Source organism: Amphibalanus amphitrite, unplaced genomic scaffold (assembly GCF_019059575.1).
Source record: "Amphibalanus amphitrite isolate SeventyFive unplaced genomic scaffold, NRLGWU_Aamphi_draft 000685F_arrow, whole genome shotgun sequence".
NCBI classification, from domain to species: Eukaryota; Metazoa; Arthropoda; class Thecostraca; order Balanomorpha; family Balanidae; genus Amphibalanus; species Amphibalanus amphitrite.
The window spans coordinates 179980-194311 of NW_024882179.1; the positions used below are offsets into that span (position 1 = coordinate 179980).

General features: G+C 54.8%; 1 protein-coding gene across 1 annotated transcript; it reads right to left on the bottom strand.

The window, feature by feature from the left end:
- Positions 1 to 1334: 1334 nt before the first annotated feature.
- On the bottom strand, positions 1335 to 11864 carry LOC122364589 (cilia- and flagella-associated protein 251-like). Its single transcript, XM_043335143.1, has 3 exons — positions 11258 to 11864; positions 10447 to 10550; positions 1335 to 3009 (listed from the first exon to the last, which is right to left on the bottom strand). Exons 1-3 carry the CDS (start codon positions 11402 to 11404, stop codon positions 1836 to 1838), a joined length of 1425 nt encoding a protein of 474 aa, XP_043191078.1. The 5' UTR covers positions 11405 to 11864; the 3' UTR covers positions 1335 to 1835.
- Positions 11865 to 14332: the final 2468 nt, after the last annotated feature.

Here is a 14332-nt window from a genome sequence, read left to right on the forward strand (position 1 = left end):
CGTGCTGAAAACCAACGGTGGTGCGTTACTCTGCGCAAAACGACGGGTACCTAGGTCAGGCTGGCGGAGCAAAAAAAAAGGTACCTAGGTCATACCACTCTGTTAGAAAATACATGACACTTAATTTTAAAAGGCGATGCTGAAGCTGACCTACACGAGCACAAACCTAACTGGCTGCAGGGTGTGTTAACGCCTGCAGGCTCACGTCTATAATGACACACGGCATGCACAGTGCCCACACTCGTCGGAGCAGCTAAGCAGAGAGATGCCATGCCCGGCAATCCGAGTCGCCCCCGGTGGGGAGACGGTTTGAGCGGCGGCTCGACCAGGCTCCGCGACCGCTGCTCTGCTCGGCAGTCGCTCACGCCGCACTGCCACAGCCGAGAGGCGCCTGCGAGGTATACTGTGCCGTCTGTCCCGGCTGATGTGCGGCGCAGCATGCGCTTCCCGATACAGAGGACGTTTACAGCCGATTCTAAAGAGACACGGGCATCACACGTTTATGATGTTCCCTTAGCTGTAAGTTATCGGTGATTGATCACGACTGGGGTCAATTATCACCTTATACGCAGGTTAGTGAAGAGCAGTTACTTTCCGTACCTATTCAGCCCAAGTCACTAGTGGGGAATCATGGTGAATCGAGATTTAAATCGAGTGCAGAGGCCAGCTTTACCAACAGAAAAATAGCCGCCTGCAGGTATTTTTTGCCTAAAGACCGTTTCACATATGAAACGTAAAGGCGTTTGACACGTAGGTAAGCGGATAGGGCTTTACCGTTTACGCTCCGTATCTGAAGCGGTCTTTAGGCAAAACATTCCGACAGGCGGCTATTTTTCTGTTGGTAAAACTGGCCTCATGTCTGAAATCCGTAACTGGGCTTCCAGCATGGTCTTTGTAACAAAGTTCGTCCCTACCTCATCCCCCCACTTCCTCCGTTATCATTTTGTACCCCTCCCCCAACTATCGATATCCTTATTTGGGACACTTCTCGTCTATGGCGTACGTCACGGCACCATTCTGATTGGCGTTATGATGGCGGACTGAGCCTATATCCTATGACCTATGACCTACCTTATCGCTATGAACTAAAAATTCAAAGCTCAATAATTTCATTAATATGACGGGCCGACCTTAGACTTCGTGGTTCACGAAATCAAGACGTTGCGCTCTATCAGATGACCTAGTTTGATTTGAATGAAAATGGTGGGGCTCGCCAGCTTCCGGATCTTAGATTTCCGGTTGTCGGATTAGGATTCGCTGTTAGGTATCTAGCTTGACGATCGCAAATATTCGTACGTTTCACAGACCACAGTGGCTTATATGAGTCCGAACCGTTTCAATGTCACATGTTTATTGCGGTTTAAGAATTACAACAGGAACGTTGCTTGTTAGCCACCTACGAAAAAATGGAAGTCTAAGACACATTATTTTGAAATATAAAATGTTTAATAATCCTTCTGAAATCAAAATTCACAGATGTTACGCGAAAGGTTCATTATGCCTTATTCTAAAGCTCAGCCCTGTAATTTTAGTCTACTCCTGAAAACCGTTCTCAGCAGCTGATAGAGAGAGACGCAGGCACCTCAACTATGGCGCTGCTGAAGCGCCGCGTATTGCAGTATCGGACCGCCCTGTTATAAACGCAATTTGGTGCTGTTATAAGCCCGATTTTGTGTTGTTATAAGCGCGGTGCTGCGCTAGGCAGTGCCGGCCGGCCGGGCGGTGGCCCGCTCTGGGCGTCCCTGGGCCGGCCGGGCGATTCATGAGCGGCCCTGGGCCGGCCGGCCGGGCGGTGCCCCGCTCTGAGCGGCCCTGGGCCGGCCGGCCGGCCGCCCTCACGGTCGGTCCATCTCGTCCCCGGACATGTAGCCGGCGTCCTCCTGGTGCTCGACCGGCGCCAGCAGCGGGTCCTCCTCGTCGGGCGGGTCGAACAGCGGGTCGTCCTCCGGGTACTGCTCCTCTTCCTCCTCCTGGGAGTCCTCGGCGTCCTCCGGGGCCGGCGTCGGCCGCGTCATGGCCAGCAGCAGGTCGCGCACCGGCTCCGGGGGGCCGCCGCCGGAGAGCGCCGCCGGCTCCTCGTCCTCCAGCTCGGCCAGGTCCGGCTCCTCCTCGCCGACGCTGTTGGCGCCGTCCTCCTCGAAGGCCGGCTGGCGCGCGGCCGCCGGCTGGTCCGGGCGCCGCTCGGCCTCCGGGTCGTCCTGCTCGCCGTCCGGGTCCGCCTCCGGGTGGCTGCCGCCGCCGGAGGGCCGCCGCTGGTCGGCGCCGCCGCCGGTGACCAGCGAGTACAGCACCGTGGCGTCCTCGTCCTCGTCCTCGGCGGCCGGCTCCGGGAGCTCGGCGGCCGCCTCCTCCTCGGTGTCCTCCGGCTCCTCCTCCTCCTCCTCCTCCTCCTCCGGCTCGGCCGCCTCCTCGTGCTCCTCCTCGTCGTCCGCGTCCTCGCCGCTCAGCTCCAGCTCCAGCTCCTCGCCGCTCAGCTCCAGCTCCTCGCCGCTCAGCTCCAGGTCCTCGCCGCTCAGCTCCAGGTCCTCGCCGCTCAGCTCCAGCTCTTCGCCGCTCGGCTGCACCTCCAGCTCCTCGTCCTCAGGCTCCTCACTCAGGTCTTCCGTCTCTCCGGCGACCGCGTCCATCGCCTCTTCCCCGTCTTCTTCGTCATCCTCCAGCTCCAGCGCCGGCTCCTCAGCCTCTTCAGCATCCTCTGCTGCGCCGTCAGCATCCTCCAGCTCCTCGCCGTCCTCCTCGATATCCTGGATTTCCGCCCCAGCTCCATCGTCATTCCCCTCGGCGGCCTGCTCCATGTCCTCCGGGGCGATGCCGGCCGGCCGGGCCCGCGCCGGCCCGTCCGCGCCGTCCGAGGGCCGGTCCGGCGTGCCGGCGCTGAGCTCCAGCTCGGCGCCGGCCAGCAACCCGGCCGCCTCCTCCGCGGCGCGCGCGCCGGCGCCCTCAGCAGGAGCGGCCAGCAGCCGGAGCAGCTGCAAACGCTCCTCCGCCGCCTCCTCCCGCTCGATGTACCTGCCGCAGACCCTGGCTCAGACGTGCACACACAGACTCCTGCCGCAGACCCCGGCTCAGACGTGCACACACAGACACAGGCTCTGACTCAGATGTACACACACGCACGCAGACATGGACATCTGTCTCAGATCCCGACTCAGGCGTACAGTGGATCTAGTAAGGATCTCCAGACGTTACTAGATGGCGTTGAGCCTCAGTTGAGTCCATGTCAAATTCAAGGGGAGGTCAGTACCGAGATGGCCCGATGGAGAGGTGGGCGGGGGGGGGGGGCGGTTGGCGAGGTCACGGTGCGGGTGACCTGTCAAACAGCCCCGGCGCGGTTGGGCACTGCCGCAGGCAAATGGCGCACTCCAGTGTTGTTCCATATCGCGGTGGTGGGCCGGGCCGTTAGCTTGGCTGCTTGGAGGAAAGGATAATGAGGCATGGGTTTGCTGTGGCCGGTTCATCTACTGTCAACTATGATGAACCCAAAGTAATGCAAATATGATGTTGGTAATGCAGCTGGCAATGGAATGCTAGCGAATGCTCCGAACGCCCGAAGGATTAATATTATTTATGTCTCCTGAAATTTTCATTGAATATAATTCAAGCACTAGAAATAACGTATCGTTCGCCAATTTTTTGACCGGCTGGCGTTTCTTCCGTAGAGCGCCCTTGGGCAAATAATTATCGCGCAGGTGATTTATTTTTTGCTGGTAAGATTTAAGGTCAAATCAAGTCGCTGAGAGGAGATGAGGAAAAGCGGACGAATGCCACATTTTTGTGCATAAAGTCTCGATTAAAAAAAGCTTAAAGTTATTATACGTGTAAGCTAAAAAACAATAAGATCAGTTAATAAAAATACTTGACCCGAAATTGGCCTCTGTTTTCTCTGACCATGATTGCGTGTAAGACACAGGTCGTTCAACCCGACTCAACATGGTTCGGCTCCCCCTTTTTTTAATATATATTTGGCCCGAACCTTTTGAATGAAAGGAATCATAAGGAAAGAGTCCCCGCTAAGCTGAGCTTGTTGCGTTGACCCTACCCTCTGTAGGATATTGAAGTCTATGCTATCGCTGTTTGACGGACCTGCAGTGACAAAGTCAATGTGCTCGCTATTTGACGGACGCGGAAGCCTCGTGCACGAGCCACGTGCCGCTCGACTGTAAATGCCTAAAAACCAGTTTGCTGAATAAACAAGAGTTAGCAGGGCCTAGAATACAACAATATTGGCGACGAGGTAAATTTAATTTTTAATGCCCACTTGCTGAGTAACGTAAAGCCAACGCCCGCATAAAGCCGCGCAAGACATGGCTGGCCCTGCGCTGGAATTGCCGCAGTTTGATGTCACAAGGCCCGATGAGTGGCCAAGATGGCTTCGCAGACTCGAAAATATGTGCTTGGCCATGGGAGTTGAAGCCCCAGCGCGCAAAAAGGCCTATCTCCTACATTTTGCAGGCCCTGCAGTTTTTGATCTGCATGAAACGCTGCCAGCCCCAGCTACCGCTGATGAGACGCCGCCACTGGATGAATATCAGCTTGCTTGCAAGCAGCTGAGTGCCTATTTTGTGCCCCAGAAGAACATCGATTATGAGTGTGATGTTTTTCGTCAAACTCTCCAGATGGAAGGTGAGTCAATTGATGCTTTCGTAGCCCGATTGCGTCAGCGGGCTAGCACTTGTGAATTTGCGGATTCAGCCAGGGAAATCAGGCAACAGCTGATTGCGGGAGTCAGGGACCCCAGGGTAAGGGAGAAAGCCCTGCAGCAGAGAATGACCCTGGAAAACTTGCATTCGTTTGCAAGGGGCCTGGAACAGGCAAGAGCACAGGCCCGTGCCATGGAGGCACACCATCAAAGCCGGTTCACCAGTCTGCCTCCTGTAAAAGCACAGAACAAGGTCGAAAGCAAAAGAAACCTCACTGGCAAGCCCCGTGTCCAAGAGACAAAAGAAAGATGTTCAAGATGTCACAGCCCAAAACATCAGCACTGGGAATGTCCATTCAAGAACGAGACCTGCTACCAATGTGGTCGGCGGGGCCACACAAAGGTGGCCTGCCGTAACAAGGAGCCACAGGCTACGCCAAGGAAAAATCCCAGTCATGGTCGGCATGGCAAAGTCAAATGCATGAGCCAACAACAGGAAGTGAGTCAAACTCAGCAAGACAGCCCAACTGATGAGTACGTCATGCAAATCCGCCTGCCTGTGAACAAGACAGAAGTCAGAGAAAATGAACCACTTGTCACAGCAGTGAACATGGACGACAGAACAGTCCAGATGGAAGTGGACACAGGAGCAGCAGTCACAGTGATGTCAGAACAGCTGTTCCACAAGCTGTGGCCAACAAGAAAACTCGACAAGTCCAGCCAACGACTGAAGACCTTCACTGGAGAGCCCATTCCAGTTGTTGGTCAAGTCGATGTTAAGGTGCTCGCTCAAGATGAAGTGGTGCACCTGCCACTCCTGGTGGTGGGAGGTGAAGGCAAGCCCCTGCTAGGTCGCAACTGGCTGTCAAAGGTGCGACTGAACTGGCAGGCCATCTTCCAGGTGAAGGCCTCACTGGAAGAAAAAGCACAAGAGCTCCTGAGAAAGTTCCCCAACCTGACCAAAGAAGAGTTGGGAAAAGCCAACACAGAAGCACATCTGGAAATCAACCCAGATGTAAAGCCAGTGTTCTGTAAACCAAGATCGGTGCCCCTGGCCCTGCGTCCTCTCGTCGAGAAGGAACTGGATCGTCAAATCGAAGCTGGAATACTGAAGCCCTGCAAATCTGCACAGTGGGCGGCACCACTGGTAACCATCATGAAACCAGATGGCAAATCTGTTCGCCTGTGTGGAAGCTACAACCTCACAGTAAACCGAGCAAGCCAACTGGAGCAGTATCCATTGCCCAAAGTGGATGAGCTCCTGACACATCTGGCTGGAGGTGAAAAGTTTTCAGTGATTGATCTGGAACAAGCCTACCTGCAGGTTCCGCTGTCTGAAGCCAGCCAGAAATACACCACAGTCAACACACATAAAGGACTTTTCACGGCTACCAGACTGGTGTATGGGATCAGCAGCGGCCCTGCTATCTTTCAGCGCCACATTGAAACACTACTGGCTGGTATTCCCAACACCACTGTGTTTCTGGATGACATTTGCGTCACAGGCAAAGATGATGCCGCACACCTTGCAAACTTGGAAGAGGTGCTCAAAAGACTTGAGCAGGAAAACCTTCGAATCAACCCGAAGAAGTGCCGGTGGGCGCTGCCGGAGGTATCCTACCTCGGCCTGCGCATCAACAAAAACGGCCTGCAGCCGTCAGACCAAAAAGTGGCAGCCGTGAGAGATGCACCAAGTCCAGGGAACGTCGGACAACTGAGGACGTACCTTGGCATGCTGAACCACTTCAGTCGCTTCTGCCCGAAGCTAAGTGGTGTGGCAGCACCGTTGTACGCTCTCTTGAAGAAGGACGTCGTGTGGCGATGGGGTACCCAAGAAGAAGCCGCTTTCAAGGCGACCAAAGCTCTTCTCTGTGAAGCCCCCTGTCTTGCTCACTTTGATGCAAGTGCACCCGTCGTCGTATCAGCAGATGCAAGCTCGTACGGCCTGGGAGCCGTGCTATCCCAGGGTGATCAACCAGTCGCCTACGCGTCCCGCACACTAAACCAAGCCGAGAAAAACTACAGTCAGATTGATCGCGAAGGCCTGGCCCTGGTCTTTGCTGTCAAACGCTTCCACAGCTTCCTATACGGAAGGCCCTTCATGCTAAGGACCGATCACAAGCCCCTCCTGGGACTCCTCAGCAAGAACAAAAACCTGCCAGATGCCGTCCCACCTCGGATGGTGAGATGGAAAGTTACCCTGGATGCCTACCAGTATCACCTGGTACACACACCTGGGAATGCTGGTCAACACGCAGCAGCAGATGCCCTCAGCCGCCTACCACAGTCCGAGATGGTGGCTCAGTCGGCAGTGACCCCGCTCATGGAAGTCGTCAAGATGCTGGAAGCCGACGACGCATTGGTAACTGTCGATGCTGTCCGAGAGTGGACCCGAAGAGACCCAGTGCTCTCGGAAGTTCTGCACTACACTCGACATGGATGGCCCAAGTCGGCAGAAGTGTCACCAGCGCTTCTACCGTACCACACTCGCCAAACAGAGCTGAGTGTCCACAATGGGTGCCTGCTTTGGGGATGTCGGGTGGTCGTTCCGCCATCCTGTCGACAGAGCACCCTTCGACTGCTTCATGCAGGGCATCCTGGTATCTGCACCATGAAACGCCGAGCCCGCAGTCAGATCTGGTGGCCTGGAATGGATTCTGACATCTCAGAGCTCACCAAAGTCTGTGATGCATGTCAGATGCATCAAACCGCCGCACCAAAAGTGCCGTCTCGACCATGGAAGTATCCCGATGCTCCGTGGCAAAGAGTTCATGTCGATTACGCAGGACCTGTTGACGGGAAGATGCTCCTGATCGTGATCGACGCTCACAGCAAGTGGCCTGACGTCTGGATCACCAGCAACGTCAGCACGAGAACGACAATTGATCATCTTCGAATGACGTTCGCCACGCATGGACTTCCAGAAGTCATCGTAAGCGACAACGGTGGCTGCTTTACCAGCAAGGAGTTCAGCGAGTTCACCAGCAGCAACGGTATCCGCCACGTCTTCACCCCTCCGCTGCATCCTGCCTCTAATGGACAAGCGGAAAACATGGTGAAACTGGTGAAGACCGGAATCAAGAAGCAAAGCCCAGCTCCTCTGCACACGAAGCTCCAGAGGTGGCTGTTCCAGTACCGCAACACGCCACATACCAGTACGGGGAAGTCACCGGCGGAAATGCTGTTTCGCCGCGCACCCAGAACCCATCTCACGCTGCTCCACCCGTCGGAAGAGCGGAGGAACTACAACAGTTCAGCTGGTGGTGCTGCTAGCCGAGCGTTCCGCACAGGTGATGCCGTTTACATCACAGAAGTGACGGACTCAGCCTACAAGTGGCTACCAGGCACGGTTCTGGATGTATGTGGACCGTCCTGCAGAGTCCTCCTCCAAGATGGCCGGCAATTCCGCCGCCATTTGGACCACATTCGTGCTCGGTACACGTCTGGTGAGAACGGGCTGCACCAGGATGGAACCTCAAGTGACCTACCTCGGCATCCGTTGGTGACCGCACCCCGCCGCACGGTGACGCCACCAACAGTCATCGGAGGGTGGCCGGAGTCGCCGCCAGCAGTCGTCGCGAGGCCGGCCTTCCCAGTCGTTACGGCTGCACCTGCGGAAGTTTCTCTTCCCGCGCCCAACTCGGACGCGGCGCCAGCGGCTGAGGTGCAGGATCCGGTGACACCTACTCAACGATCGCGAGCCGGAAAGCCCGCGATGCTACCGCCGGGAGAGACGAGTGTGCGAGCTGGAAAGCCCGCGATGCCGCCACCGGGAGAGACGAGCGTTCGTCCAGTGCGCAGTCGGCGTCCGCCTGACCGCTTGAACCTGTGAGAAGTGACGAGCTCTCGTCCAGGCAAAGTCGGCGTCTGCCGAACCGTTTAAACTTGTAAGAGTTTGTGTTCAAGTGTACTGTGTAAGCGCCGTTGGATGCTCATTGTCATGGTGAGCTCAGTTTGCCCTTGCAGTTTTAGCCTGTCTATCTAGGAGGGAGGAGTGTAGGATATTGAAGTCTATGCTATCGCTGTTTGACGGACCTGCAGTGACAAAGTCAATGTGCTCGCTATTTGACGGACGCGGAAGCCTCGTGCACGAGCCACGTGCCGCTCGACTGTAAATGCCTAAAAACCAGTTTGCTGAATAAACAAGAGTTAGCAGGGCCTAGAATACAACACCCTCTACCCTCCGATCAAGCAATTCCTGGTCTATGGCAGAATTCAGAGTCCAAAGTTTAACGTGCGCACATAGCCGCGCACGGCCGATCCCCTCACTGACTTCGCCTGGCAGCGGCCTGCCGGCTGCCACCAACCACAACCATACCCGTCAGGAGCTCAAAAACGTCAAGCACACGTCGCGTTTCGAACCCGGACTTTTGCAACCGGGACGTGCGCTCTCACCACACGGAGTCCAAAGCCCTACCGACCGAGCTACCGGGACGGACATTTACCTAGGGGCTTCGCCTCGTGACATTGACAGACGTCAGACACTTTGGCCGAACTATAGCCGTAGCACTGAGCAGTGAGCAAGCTGCGCAGGGCGATAGGTGCTCGTAGCGTTTAGGTTGGGTAATCTGTGAGCTGAACGCGATGTCGTGAGTTCGAGCCCCACTCCCGGGTCTGGTTTTATCTGGACACGAACCAAAACCTTTTCTTCTACTGCAACACAGACAAGCACGATGACATCTTTCGCCAACATCTTTCCCCAAAATCCTCTCAAAAAAGTCAAAATTATCGCTTATAAATGTCTAGCTTAGATTCATTTTTAGAGAAAATATTTTTTTGGTCATTTTTCTGGAGCTATTTTAACTCTTTCTTTTCGGATTCTTTTCGACCCGATAAACTCATCAAAGCGGAACGTGCCAAATGAAAAAATACCCAACTCAAATAACATTTTAGAAAAGCCTAAGACTGTCATGCAACTATCGACTGAATAGTTGCATGCTTTTAATACGTCATAGATTTCAATTATCATTGCTGCTCCTGTCACACAAGCACAGGCTCTTGCCACAGACTCGGGAGTTAGACGCACGGTAAGCACATACAAACACTGGCCAGATAAGACAATCCGGACTGTCATTCGGTTCGGAACAGAACGGACCATGACTCTGCGAGCTGGTCAAGGGTTCAAGGTACTGCCGTTTTTAAGACGGGATATCTGTCGAATGCATCGAACCTGACCAAATCTAATTAAATCTCTTTTACAGCAAATATCTTCAATTCACGAATTTATTTCAATGTTTTAATAGGATATTCAAAATAATTTATAACTTGACAAATCGGGTAAGTATCTACATAAGTAGCTACATAGTGTAAACATAGCTGCAAGCTACTTAGAATCGTCTAACTATGAGCTTGATTTGACCGATTCACACCAAATATGACCAGATGTGTACTAGCTAACCGTCGTGTGAAGGGTTTTTCTTCTCCAATTACCCGGAATATCAGTTATCAGCACCTGACTCAAGTTGTAGCAGGCCGCACCCCCGGCTTCTTCTGGTGTCCTCACCTCTGAGTTCCCCCCCCCCCGGTCCGGAGGGGGAGGAACTCAGACGTGCACCCCTGGGCGCGCCGCTGGTGCCCCTGCCCCCCGGTATCCCACCCCTGGGCGCGCCGCTGGTGCGACCTGCCCCCGGTATCCCACCCCTGGGCGCGCCGCTGGTGCGACCTGCCCCCGGTATCCCACCCCTGGGCGCGCCGCTGGTGCGACCTGTCTCCGGTATCCCACCCCTGGGTGCGCCGCTGTGTCCCTGCCCCCGGTATGGCCACCCCTGGGCGCGCCTCTGGGGCGACCTCCTGTGGCACCGACTGACCTGCTGTTGCGGCACGCCAGGCAGCGGCAGACGCCGAGCCGTTTGACCAGGTAGAGGGTGGCGCCGTCCCGCACACAGTACGACTCCAGGGGCCGCCGCAGCGACTGCCGACAGCACAGCGCGTCACACGGGGCCCGGCGACTGCCGACAGCACGGCGCGTCACACGAGGCCCGGCGACTGCCGACAGCACAGCGCGTCATACGGGGCCCGGCGACTGCCGACAGCACGGCGCGTCACACGAGGCCCGGCGACTGCCGACAGCACAGCGCGTCATACGGGGCCCGGCGACTGCCATACGGGGCCCGGCGACTGCCGACAGCACGGCGCGTCATACGGGGCCCAGCGACTGCCATACGGGGCCCGGCGACTGCCGACAGCACAGCGCGTCACACGGGGCCCGGCGACTGCCATACGGGGCCCGGCGACTGCCATCGGGGCCCGGCGACTGCCATACGGGGCCCGGCGACTGCCGACAGCACGGCGCGTCACACGGGGCCCGGCGACTGCCAGCGTCTCAGAGCAGTGTTTCTAGCTAGGTAGGTACAAGCAGCTTAAAATGCGCTTAAAAAGCAGCTCAAAATATTATCTGGGAGCAGCAAATCACGACTTTGCCATTCAAAAAACAAATAAATGAGTAAATGAATAAAATCTGCCATTCATGTTTATAGGGAATTTCACTTGAGGCAACTCAATAGCTAGAACTTAGGATTTTCATTTAACGTGTGATTAAATGTCTATTGCTGCGCTGTTTGCCTGGTTGATGCCGGTGGCGGGCCGTCCATTTCACGGTGTCCTGGACAGGTGACCGACCTTCAGCTGCCGGCCCTTGTAGTAGACGAGCTGCTGGCGGGCCGGGATGCCCGTGCGCGCCGTGATCTGGCGCTTGACGTCCCTCAGCGTGTCCACCTCCTCCAGCAGCATCTTGGTCCGCGACGGGGTCAGCACGGTGACCCTCATGTCGCCACCACGGCCGTCACCCGCGGTGCATCACCGGCCGCCGCCCTCCCCGGGAAGTATAGCGACGATACGTCATAACTTCACCACGTTACACCGTACCTAGGTATAAGGCAGTCTGGTATGATTCTCACAGTTGTCGGTGTGGTGACCTGAACTATTTGTCACCTAGAGGTACTTGCCAGCGGCGAAAGAAATTCGAATATGTTGACGCTTGCATACGACCGTCTTGGCCTCCGAAATTAAAGTGGCTGGAGCCCTGAAAACGGCTGGCTGAAGTTGGAAACTCTGCCCAGATCGACCTTTGGCTACTCACGCAATGATAACAATTTGAAGAGCGGTAAAACGAGCTGCGTTTGATTTAAGTTATAACTCCGGAATTTCAGTCGTGTTAATTTGCCTTTGCACAGTAGTGTATTTATATGTTGAATATTTCCAATGATATTTCACATCTACCTTGATAACGAACAGGATAACGAATCTTGATTTTATACCGCTCCGAACGTGCAAATCATTTGAACCTCCAACCAGAAATATCACTGCTGATTGCAGCCGATAAGCTCTGCCGGTAATCACACGGCGGTCTGACTGAGGCAAGGGGGTTGATTCGAGTTCGTGACGCTCCCACTCGGTCCAATATGTAGTAGCTCGTGAGCTGCCGGCGGCGGCGGGGGCGGGGACGGGGGCACGGGCCGCCACCGCGCCGTCCAGCTCGGTATGGGCTCGGTGTGGGCGACCGGCTCCTGCAGCGGGCTGCGGACTCCCGGCCAGGCAGGTGCAGCGGGCTGCGGACTCCCCGCCAGGCGGGTGCAGCGGCACCCCGCAGCACAGTCCCGTACTTAGGTATAGTTTATACCGTACAGTCCCGTGCCTACAGTTTGAACTACGCCTGCAGTTTCTACCGTACGGTCCCGTTCACACAGCTTATGTACCATACGGTCCCGTGCTTATAGTTCGTACTGCACCGTAAGCCGCTCCGTACTTACAGACTACAGTTGGTACGCACGGTCCCGTTTACACAGTTTGTGCCGTATCGGTCCCGTACCTACAGTTGGTACTGCACGGTCCTGTACCTACGGTTTGTACCGCACGGTCCGGCGACTACCTAGGTACAGTTCATGATCTTTATGAGCTAAGGTTAAAGGGACTATCCCACCTTTAACATGGGGTTTGAGTTGAGATAGCCAAGTTTGCGGCGAGGTTCAGAAACCACTATCTATCTAGGTTGCAACCCCCGCGGCCTCTTGGTGTTAAAGAAATTCGTTCCCTTCATTTGAAAATGGGCCTTGTACAAGGCCCTATCTTCAACATGGAGCGACCGTTAGTGTGACGTCACCTCGTTTAGTCATTCTGATTTAAATGGGTTTGTTCGTTGAAAAATCGCTTAAAACTTGGTCTGAACTTTGTTGTGGTGCCTACAGAGTAAAAAGAATCAGCTTTATGACAGTAATGTGGCCTGGGGAAGGAGGTAATTTTGGGCTGTGACGTCACATATTTGAAAGTTTGTATTTGGAATATGGGAAACCTAAGATGTTTAATGAAAAATAAATGCCACGACCGTGTTCCTGGTCATCCAATCTATAAAGTCGGGCACAATTTAAATGGTTTTAACAACATTTTAGAAGGTGGGATAGTCCCTTTAAATCGCGCATGACCAGATACCTAATCTAAGTAGGATAGTCAATGTAACCCGCAGAACAGAACTAAAACCAGTTCCGTCCCATGCCGATGACGTCGGCCACCACGAAGGTCTAACAGTTTCCGACGGTGCGACCAGAAACAGAAAATCGAAGCCTGAGTGTTTGAAACAAAGTGCGTCCAAAAGAGGCGCCCTCTAACTTTCTCCCGTTCACTTATAAGACAACAGGAGAAATCGCCCGAACTGGTGTTCTGCCGGCGTCTATGTAGAACACATAGGGAGTGGAAGGGGGGGGCTCATTGAAACCCTTACTGTTCGGCCCCTGACGGATCTTTAGTTCCGTCAGGGGCCTAGATCGCCTGCAGTTTGAACTGAAAACTGCAGGCGATCTAGGATAAAAGGCGGCAAAGCCAGCCTTTGCCGTAGCGCTCCCGAATTGGTATGGTTTCGGATCGCCAAGTCTGGCTGAAGTCCGGCTTCCTGCCACGGCTCAAGTCCGGTTCCCTACGGCCAGGTTCGGCTGCCCCGTAGGCCGTAGCTGCTCTGGCTTACTGTGACTGAAGTACGGTTGGGGCTGATGCGGCATAAATCCGGCTGTGCTGCGGGCGAGTTCCAGGATCGTGAGTCAGCTCCAGTAGAGCCCCAGACTTTGCCCGTAGTTTAGCCGGAGCAAATGCTTGAGCTAGCCAGAGTAAAACCAGCTACGGCCCAGACCAAATTAGCTGGCTGGGTATGGATAGCCGGCAGGACGCCTACTGGCTGACCTGACCTGACCTGAACCGACCTGACCTAAATGCATGAAGACACCATCTTTGATCAAAGCTAACATGAAATTGGCATGAACATGACAAAAAAAAGGACCCGGAAAAACATAACAACCCCACTTTACGAAGTTCTAACAGGTCCCGGTTTTCCTTATTTCTGGGTCATTGACCTGACCTGAAAGGTCAACTAATGTCCTAGGACCTTAAAATTGGGTATCATCGGCTTCCTGTCGTCGCGGGCAGCATGCTCGTTTTTTCCTCGAAATGCTTGAGCGGAAAGTGTTGGTGCCTTCGTACGAAGCTGTCAGTGGTGGTAGACACCCACTACCCAGCCTGCAATTTGGTTTGGCTCAAGTCTGTTTTGGTTTCAAGTCTGTCAAGTCTGTTTAGGTCACTTAACGTGACCTGACCTTGGGAGATCCGGTTCTGACATTTTCAAATGTGCAGAAAAGATGCATGAGCAGCGGTGCCGCAAATGACGGTGCGGCGATTACCACTATCTGCGGAGAACCGGAGGGGGTTGTTTCA